This window comes from Arachis ipaensis, chromosome B10 (assembly GCF_000816755.2).
Source record: "Arachis ipaensis cultivar K30076 chromosome B10, Araip1.1, whole genome shotgun sequence".
NCBI classification, from domain to species: Eukaryota; Viridiplantae; Streptophyta; class Magnoliopsida; order Fabales; family Fabaceae; genus Arachis; species Arachis ipaensis.
Window position 1 is genome coordinate 36,185,943 of NC_029794.2, and position 11,038 is coordinate 36,196,980.

At 37.3% G+C, this 11,038-nt stretch overlaps 1 protein-coding gene across 1 annotated transcript in view; it reads right to left on the reverse strand.

The window, feature by feature from the left end:
- Nucleotides 10,177-11,038, reverse strand: part of LOC107621912 (probable 2-oxoglutarate-dependent dioxygenase At5g05600) — a 3,808-nt gene continuing 2,946 nt past the window's right edge. The window contains exon 3 of the mRNA XM_016323881.2: nucleotides 10,177-10,616. Coding sequence (XP_016179367.1) covers nucleotides 10,359-10,616 — 258 coding nt within the window. The 3' untranslated portion in view covers nucleotides 10,177-10,358. The remainder of the gene's footprint in view (nucleotides 10,617-11,038) is intronic.

Here is an 11,038-nt window from a genome sequence, read left to right on the forward strand (position 1 = left end):
ACCACAATCATCATATGCATATGAACCCCCTCCTCAACATAGCTCTCCACTATACTCACAAGTCTCATACCACCATTCACCTCCATATGATCCCAACCCGTATTGACCATACTAACTACCATATCAACTATACCTAGAGCCACCACCATTCTAACACCAATACTCCCAAGAACCACAAAGTCCACATACACCACCTCACGAATTTCACCAATATGAACCACCTTCCAATTACAACAACCTTCCCTCAAACAATGAACCCTCTCTACCACCATCACCTCCCAATGAAGCCCACATGCTAGAATTGAGAGATCTTGAATCTCATATCTTAAGGCGACAAGAAGAGGATGAAAAGAAGTTTGAGGAGTTGAGAGCTGAAATGGCTATCATCATAGAAGCCATTGGCAACATAGTCTCATCCCGCCTAAGCCTATGCGATCAAGGCACTCCCATTGTTGAATGTGGAGAAACACCCAAAGAGCTGAGTGAGGGAGTGAGTTGAAGCTCCAAGGTGAAGAAGAGGAATTAAAGCAAGAAATGCAACAAGAGGAGGAGGTAGAGATTATTGAACAAGAGGAAGTAGTGGTTGGAGCTTTAGGATATGTTGAGTACATAGAGGAGTCGCAAATTGAAGAACCTTATTTCATGAAGTTTGAAGTTGATGTTGAGGAGGAGAGTGCACAACCTCCAAGACACAATGTGATTAAAGAATTGGAAGAAGTGTTCCAATCAATAGGCCCTCCTATTTATGATGATTCCGCATCAACATATGATTCTTTTGAGTTTGAGGAATCCTTCTCCACTATACTTGGAATTGATGATGAGGTAGATTTTACTCAACCTCCTATTTATGATTTGAGTGATGGGGAAGATCTAGAGGACATTGGTGAAGAAGAACTTGAACTTGAGGAAGTTTGGCAAGAGGTAAAGCTTGAAGAACCTTGCCAAGTGGTGGAAGCCTCTAGAAGAGGATGGATGGGAGTGGAATATGCTTTGTCAAGGCCGTTGGGAACTCCTCCACCTAGGTTGTCATCTATTCCTTCATTTGAGTGGGTAAAACTCCTAACTCTTAACTTTATTATCCCACTTGAATATGGTTTGCTTGAGACGGATGGCCAACTTAGAGCGCTTTGTGGAATTAAGCAAAAGAGGAGGATGTTTAGTGGTTGGCATTGTAAGTCTAGGCTCATTATGGTTGAAGCTTCAAGGAGAAAAGGTTGGACTAGTGCTCAATTGGATGGGTCTAGGAGGATAGTTTGGTGCTTCCATGAGAATTCATCTCTCTTGCCACCCGGAGAAAATCACCATGATCAACTCAAGGACGGGTGTGAAAACAAAGTGTGGGATCCCGGATCACACAAGGAAGATCAACTTTGGGAGCCTATGGTTTGTGAAGAACTCCATCAAAGCTTGGAGTTATTAACCTTGAATGATGAAGCACAATGGAAGTCCAAGCATTGGTGGATGTTCAAGGATGGATTCAAGCACAAGCCACCTTTATGAAGAGCTCCCCATAAGTCCAACTTAAGGACAACAAACAAAAGTGCTAGGTGGGAGACACCCCACCATGGTAACATATTTCTCTTTTCCTCTTTGTAAATATTGGTAATTTAGGTTTAATTTCATGTTTTGATTGCCTAGTTGACTTTATCTGGGAGTCTAGTAGGTTAAATAAGGTTTTATGATGTTTTGGTAGCTGTTTGGAGGTTTAGAATGCTTGGTTTGGTGCAAAAACATAGAAAAAAATTTGAAAAATAGAGCACCATCCACGCGCACGCGTCCTGCACGCATACGCGTGGATTGAATTTTCCCACTTCCCAGCCATTTTCCCGAGAGTTGTGCCTGAAGTGTGCCAACTTTGTGCCCCAGGGTACGCGCACACATACCTCGCGCGTACGCGTCGACTCTCTGCTTTACCATGCACGCGTACGCGTCGCTTCCATTTCATCAATCCACGCTTGCACGCACATGACGCGCACACGTGGATTGCCTTGTTTCACCCATCTTCCTTTCTTCTCTTCTTTCCATTTCTTTCCTTCTTCTCTCTTCTCTTCTTTTCTTTCCACCCTTTAAACATCATCCAACACTACCAAATATCATGTAATACCATTTCTTTTAGTTAGTTTGATTTTCATTTAACTTTTGTTTTCTATTATAAGTGTTGGATTACTAATCTTGTTTACCATTTACTGCTGCTTGTTACTAATAAGATGTTATCTTAACATCATTATAGTTAATTGTCGTTGTTGGATTTCTTTGTTGAGGTTGTATTTGGTTACTTGTTTGGAATTTTTCATGTTTAACACTTTTGAATACCAAGTACTTGTTACATTGCCTTCATGCATCTTACCTCTTTGAATTGCATGTTTTGGCCACCATGCATTCATCATCCATTGTTAGGCAATTGTATATTATCAATGCATTTTTTTAGGATTCTTGTTCTAATTGATCATCACCTATTTCATGTATTGAGATTGTGGAATTGTGAAATTGGATGCAAAGCTTACCTAGTGACGTATTTTTGAGCTTTTCAAGCTTTGTGGACCATGCTTGCTATGTGAAATGATTTTTGACTTCTATATCCTTTTTCCTAAGTTCCATAGCATCCATGTGTTTCACCTCTATGTCACTTAGGTGTTGCAATAACTTCAATATGTGTCATTGTTTGATGTGTGAGCTCTCTATACCATTTTGTTCATCAAGTTTACTTCCACATCAATCAATGTCCATGCATTATCCAATTTCACAATTGCTTGATTTTCGCTTGAATGCTTTCATGCCTCTTTACTACTTGTTTGGTTGACTTAACCTACAAGTCTTTTGAAGTATTTCAAGCACACTAGAATGAGTGAAATGTGCATCTTCTTTTGTATAATTGTGACATGGTTTCTAAATACTAGGGTGTGAGTTCTAAACTGCATGCAAGTTAGGACCCACACACTTATTTTTCATTAATGTCACACTCATTCACTCACTCAATTCTAGTGATTTACCTCATTCCAACAATCCATGCTTCCTTGCTTGTGCATTTACTTGTCTTATTATCTCCTATTTTCTATGTTCAGGATGAATCATCACAAGCGAAAATAGAAGTGGGAGGAAGAACACGCAGCAACCGATTGACCTACCAGCTGAAGGTGGCAACTCGGAAAGTCACCGCAACCCCTTGCTCATCTTTGAGTGCACCGAGGACGGTGCAAACTTTTAAGTGTGGGGAGGTCGTCCGACCATTCGACGTTTTTGGGTAACAAGTTTCTAATCCCAACACTCTTGCATTTCATTTTAGGATTCTTAGTTGCATTTTCTTATTTTGCATATGTATATATTAAACTTAGTCAATATGATGAAAATTTTCAAGAAATTCATTTTTAGGGCACCACCCCAATTGGTTAAAAAATTTTTAGAACTTACTTGAATTATACACTTTGTGGATCATGTTTTGAGCTAAGAACACAAGCATGAGAGTTTTGAGCCTAATTGTGTGGTTACATCATATAGAACCACTTATTTTCATTCTTGTGTGCATTATTCTCTTTCTATGAGTGTAATCTTTGATTTGTTTGATTCTTTATGTCCATTATTTTGTGTATACATGCATTTATATGATTGAGGCCATTGTTCAATTAGCTCACTTACCCAAATAGCCTATCATTTATCTTCCATTGTTAACCAATTTTGAGCCTATGCTTAACCCATTTGTTCTTAATTGTAGCACATTACAAGCCTAAGTGAAAAATAATAAATGTCCTTAATTTGGATCTTTGATTAGCTTAGGCTAGTGAGAGTGTTCATTATTTGATTTTGGGAGAGTTGGAAATATTGAGAGGGAATAAAAAAGGTATTTTTGTATTTTTGTTGAAAATTTTAGGAATTAGGTACATACTCATGTATTAATCATGTGTAAACCATATGCATTGATGTCCTTGTATATATTTTATCTTAAAAAAAATTTGCAACAAAAAGGGAACAAAATGTCCCAAGGTTTAAAGTTTCATAAATTCAATGCATATGTGTGATAATCTAAAAGGAAATGCATGAGTGTGAGAAAAAAGTGAAGGATGGATAGCTAGGTTTGTTTAGAATTGTTTAGGTTGTCATAGGTTAGATGGGAAGTTTAATTTAATCAAAGATTCGAATTTCAAACTCACTTGACCATACGCATCCTACCTTGACCCTAGCCCCATTACAACCTATGGAAAAGTCCTCATGATATTTGTATGCATGCATGAAATAATTATTGATTGTTAGATGAAAAACAAATCTTGGAAAGCATGATTAGGGGAGGAATTGAGTGAATCAACCCCATACACTTGAGTGTCTAGAGCGGATACACATCCGGCGAGGGTTCGATCACTTAATTACATGTTTCCACCCATGATAATCTTTTCTTCCAAGTTTGTGAACTCTTTCAATGATTCAATCCAATTGTGGTGATTGCTAATACCTTAGCCCTTATGCTTGCATGTGTACTCTTGGAGATTGATTTATTTTTACTAAGCCATTGCATCATGTAAATAGATTGCATATAGATAGATAGCATTTAGTTAGTTGCATTGAATAAAGGTTAATACCCATTGCTTCTTTCTTGATTTTAGCATGAGGACATGCTTAGTTTAAGTGTGAGGAGATTTGATAAACCCCGATTTCGTGGTTTATCTTGTGCTTATTTTAGGGGATTTTACCACCTTTTCTCACATTTATTCAATGAAATAGCATGGTTTTGTAATTCTCCCTTGAATTATGCTTGAGTGTAAAAACATGCTTTTTAGGCCCTAAATTGGTGATTTTGATTCACTTTAATTCCATTCGATGCCTTGATGTGTTTGTTGAGTGATTTCAGGTTCATAAGGCAAGTATTGGATGGAAGAAATGAGTAGAAAAGCATACAAAGGGGAGAATGCATGAAGAAACAAAGATTAGGAATGCACCAATGGACGCGCACGCGTACAAGGCGCGCACGCGCAGAAGTGGTTTTGCATATAGACGCGCACGCGGATGAAAAATTTGCCAATAGACGCGCACGCGCACATGGCGCGTACGCGCCGATACTCTCACGTGGCCCACTTAAAGGCAAAACGCTGGGGCGATTTCTGAGCTGCCCATGCCCAAATCCAACTTGTTTCTGAGTGTATTTCATGCAGAATTGAAGTCCAAGCAAAGGGGGAGCAATTAGTTTAGCCAACATGAGCCTTTAGTTAGATTTCTAGAGAGAGAAGCTCCCTCTTCTTTCTAGAATTAGGTTAGGATTAGGTTAGATTGTCTTAGATCCATGTTTAATTACTTGATCTCATCTTGTTTCTTTTATAATTTCTTATTTCTACATCTTGATTCTCTTATTTGTGACGTTAATTTCTCATTTATGTCTCTTTTGTGATGATGAACTCATGTTGGATTTTGTTTACATTTAATGCAAATTGATGTTTGATGTTCTTTTATTGATGAATTGAGTTGTGAATTTTACTCTTCTTGCAATTGGTAGTTAGTAGATTTACTATTCCTTGCATTTTTACCATGATTTCCATTTATACCCACCAAGTGTTTGACAAAATGCTTGGTTGGGCTTTAGAGTAGGTTTTGAGCATTCTTGGCTTGGAAAGAGTAATTAGGTAATCTTGAGTCATGAAAACCCAAACTCATATTGGTGATCTAGAGTTGTTAGCTAATATTGTTTCCATTAACTCTAATCTCTTGCTAATTCACTTAGTGAGTTGATTAGGGCCTTTGGATTGAGATTAGCTAGTCTTGTTAGACTTTCTCCGAGTGTGAAGATAATATGTTACCTTCTTCCATCATTGGGGATGACGTAATGAGATAAATTCTTGTTTATATTGGTGACATGATTAATTAGTGTTGTTTGACATTCTCCTTATGTGAAGATGACAAGATACCTTCTTCGGTTTGTTGGAGTTGACTAAATAAGATGAATTAATCAATGTATGACTAGGATAGAAAGCCTATATTCTCAATCTTTGCCATGAATGTCTCCCTTTATTACTAGCTTTCTTTAGTTACTTGCTTGATTTACTCTTCCTGTCATCTAAATTCTTGTCCATTTACTTCCTTGCCCCTTTATCAATCATACCCCCTTTGTTCCTTCATAGCCAATAATCATTCACTTCTTTGCAATTCCTTGTGAGACGACCCGGAGTCCAAATACTCCGGTTAATTCTTATTTGGGGTTTGTACATGTGACAACCAAAATTTTTGATGTGAGAATTGTTTGTTGGTTTGGAGCTATGCTTACAACGAAGTTCTTATTTTTACTAGAGAAATTCTAAACCATCGAGCAAAATCTCATTATCAGTGCCCTACCACCTTGCAATCAGAGAGAAGTCGCATTTTTAGGAGGAATAATTCCGAGGGATAAGTGCCCTACCACCTTCTCCTTTCAGAGGGAAACATTCTGAGGGAGAGTGCCCTACCACCTTTCTCTGGTTGCGAGAAATATTAGTAAGAAGCCTAGCTTCAACTCTCACATCCGAACGTAGGCGGGAGACTGCCACAGCCCCTACGACGGAGAACAATGCATATCGTAATTACATATTCAATCTTAGAAGCCACCCCTCTAAACACACTTTCACTCATACTCATCACAACCATCATCAAGTCATAAGTTTCATTCCGGTCTCCTTAGTTCATCAGTCTATCAATTTCGTTATCAGCAATCACCATATTCACCACTCTTCCTTCTCTCTCAACCAACTCATCCTCACTACACTAGAAACCTAAACCTCCGTTTGCTAACTTTTCAAAGTAAAACCCAAATTAAACATCCTAGGACCTTTCCCATGTTCCAACATCCAAAATTGAGCCCAAAAGTCTAAAAATGGTGTCACAGAGGCTTACAAGCTTGTTGGGAAGGTGAAATAGTTGAAAACAAAGTTTAAGTTTGAGAAACAAGGCATGTGCGTATGCACAGGGGTGTGCCTGCGCACGCCCAGGAAGATTTTAAAAGTGTGCGTACGCACAGGTACCAAATCTTGTAAGGTCTGTTCACTCGCACAAGGTGTGCGAGCACCCCCAACAAACGACCTTTCCCAACTTGTGCGTGCGCACAGGGCTGTGCGTACGCACAGGTTGCAATCCCTCATTGGTGTGTGCGCGCACAAGCTGTGCTAGCGCTGCAAACAGCACGCCCATCCCTGCCTGTGCGTCCACACAGGTCTAAAATCTTGCAGGGTTGTGCGTGCGCACAAGGCTGTGCGTGCGCACATACCAGAAATCACAAAATCCTGTAACTCTGCAGAATTTCAGATTTTGACACCAATCTTTGAATGATCATAACTTCCTCTACAAAAATCTAAATTCTACAAACCTTATATCAATTTAAAGCTCTCAAAGCCATATTTAATTTAAAATAAGTTTCATGTAATTTCAAGCTTTGAGGCTCAAGTTATGATCCGTCAAAGTTCACCAAAAATCCACTTTTACCCAAAAACCTCAAAACCTCAATTTCACTAAAACGCACAATTTAAAACCAAACTAATCATAACCCAAAAATACCAAAACAACATCAAAGCTCCTACCACTCATTCCTCAACCTCAACCATCCATAATCTCCCATTTACACTATCCCACACCATCAAAATTATTATTCTCCAACAATAAAAAATCATCAACATACATCATCACACATCATAATCATCAATGCCCTTTATTCCAAACCACCACAAACATTTTACATTAACTTATTACCTTAAATCCTCATAATCCTCATTATTCACCAATATGACTAATCACCATAAATACTCATCAATAGCAATAAATCTCACACTCATTATCAACCACAATAATCTAATACTAACAACAATTAATATCAATTCACATATAATTATTCATACACCAACAACATTCAATCCTATCTTAGGACCAACTAGCCTAACTGTCTATAAACATTACATATTACATAAAGGAAACCGAAACCATACCTTGGTCGATTCTCAAACGCTCCAAACACCAAAATGAAACTACCAAACTTGATCCAAAGCCTCAACCAACTCCAACAAACACCAAAGCTCAAACTAACAACACATATATCACCAAAATCAAAACTTAAGATACACAAAACAACTAAACACAAGGATTTAGTAGAACCTTACCTTATCCAACGAGATTAGGGGTAAAATCCAACAATTACCCGCTACTAGAGATCACCTAAACAAGCAAAACCACAAAACTTGCTAAGAAACCAAACCCAAAATCTCGCAGAAGCTTAGGGCACGAAGCTGGGGAGTGAGATGCGAGCCCTTACCAGATTTCTTTAGATAGAAAGGAAGATCTCATCGAGAGCTTCACGTGGCCGCAAAAGGCTCGTCAATCGGAGTTCCGTAGCTCAAGATATGGCTCCCAGAAGGTGGAAGTGAATAATAACACCACCCCTTCCCTTCTCTTCTCTCAAAACCGCAGCCCTCTCTCTCTTAGGGCTGGAAAATGAGCTCAAAGCTCATTAAATGAGCTTATATATGTTTGGCCTTGGGTCCAACTTGGGCCCGATCCAACTCATTGGCATTTTAACCCATTCGGCCCAATTTTGGGCTAAACCTTTAACACTAAGGCCCGGTTTTTCATTTCTAATATTTTTCTAAGGTTTTCCACTGTTTTCACTTTTTCTCGCACAGTACCGGACAGATTTAAACCAGTTCGACCGGTTCAACTGTCGGTTTGCGGTTTTTCATGGTTTTTTGCAGAAAACATGTTTTCTGACTCAGAAAGACCTACTGAGTCCAAAAATCATATTTAAATCCCCAAATTCTCATTCTAACTTTCCAGAACTTAATTTGGGTATTTAAATTATTTTATTCGTGAAAACTCTGGCTCTTATACATTGTATATTATCTGTGTTGTCTACTGGGATTGAGGAGGTTCGGAAGGCGGTGGCGATGGGATCGCATGGAGGATAGGTTGGTGAAGGCTATGGGACAGCGAAAATCTGTTAGACTAGAAAATCCTCTAAGTTAGATTACCCTTTTAATATGTTAGGGTTTTATATATGCTTTACTATTTTAGTTATGCCTTGAGATTGAATCTTGTGATGGATATGAAGTCTAGGATTGCCTTTGGCGTCCCGGGGTCTTATATCCTACATCACTGGGCACTATTACCATACTGAGAATCTTCGGTTCTCATACCATATTTCTGTTGTTGTTTTTCAGATGCAGGTCCCAACCCACCTCGATGAGTTGCTTTGGATGGTGACAGAAGCGGAGGATCATGATACTTTTGGAGTCTTTTGATTTATTTTGTATATGTCTCTCACTTTTGTATTTTGCTTTTGCCTAGAGGCTTGTATTGAGAGAGAAAAACATGTATAAGCTGTTTTTAAACTGTCTGATTTCTGTACGTCTGTATATGGCTAGCCGGCTTAAACTCCGCGAGTCATGGCTAGATTCTTATGATATCATATCCTCATCTTTTGTTATATTATATCTATATCTTGTGTTTGAAGTTAGTAGCTTCGTTAGTACGTTTTGCGCTTTTCAACTCCTATTTTTGAGCTATATCATTCATCGGGCTTCTAGATTATATTAATTCTTTCTATATAGTATATGTATGAGCTTTAGAATTGTCGTAACCTTTGATTAACCTTTGCTTTATGACGCGAGGTAAGGTTTAGGCTAATTAGGGTGTTACACTTAGTCCGTCGCCTCAGCAGGACCAGGAGGATGACAACGACAACGACTACCAGAATTTTTAGTGATTAGAGTTTTGTTCTAGACTGTTTGTATCTCTTATTTTTTATTTTTAGTTGTATTTTGTACCCTTGATATCGGATTTACTATATTTGATTTCTATTATTTAGAATTTGACTACTAATTGTGCAAAAAAATTAAATAATAAAAGAACTTGACCACCTATTGTGTCGAAAAAAATAGATTTACCGTCGGATTTACCGGAAGCAACACCGACAGTAACTAGGCGGGAAAGAAAATAGTGGAGTACCAAAATTACCAACGAAACTTTGTCATCAGTAATTACTAACGGAGTAAAAATGAATCCGTCGCAGAATCCGATGGTAATTATCCACAAATTAAAAAATCTGGCAGTAGTTAATTATCGACGAAAATTATACTGACAGATTAATTCTAATAGAAAATTTACCACTAAATATATTACTGAAAAATTTTTTTCGTTATTCTGTTAATATATCTGATAGTATTCAGCATTTTTTTTTGTAATACTTGTTCTGACAATAAATCTTGAACAAATTATCGTGTCTTACCTTTTATTAACGCATTTATTAACTTAACACAGAAAATTAATCTAGTAAGATTTTACCACTTATCACTTATTAGCCAATCAACAGCATAGCCATTGTAGATTTGTAGTAATAGAAATCATAGTCTCTGTTGTGAATAATAACTTTAGGCTATCTTAAAGTGATGAATTTGAAGGTTCTCCTCTCTATGTTTCTGGAAATTGCCTTCAAATCTTTTGAGAAGAAACTTCCCTGACTTGTAAGGCCGATATTTTGGAGGGTTGTGTTCATGTATCAGCTCCTTCAATGGCTTCACTTCAATGTCATGTGCAGGGAACAAGAAGTATGGAATGGAAAACCTTTCCTTCTCCGAGTTAACTATTACTCTGTGTTCCACACTCTCATATGCACCATTGCTCCAAACCTACATATCCCGAACAAAAGAACACAATAGTCAATATACATACTAAGAAATAACGGTGTTGTGACACAAAATATTAGAATAAACACTTAAATTAGTCTACAAAAATTTTTTAATAAGACATTTTAATTCTTAATAAATTTTTATTATTTTAAATGTCTTTGAGATGGATTGATCCTTTTGTAAAATTTGTCTATTTTTAGAAATCTAATTGTCTTATAATAAAATTGATTATGAACTTATTTATCCAATGAGCATATTAAAAATTTTATTGAAAGTAATAAATGGATTAATCTGTCCGACAAATATAATTATCAGAGATTTTAAAATAATAAAAATTTATTACAAAATAGATCTGAAATTTATTAGGGACTAATTTAGATATATGCTCTATGTATTAATGTTAACCAGACTAAAATTTGGTT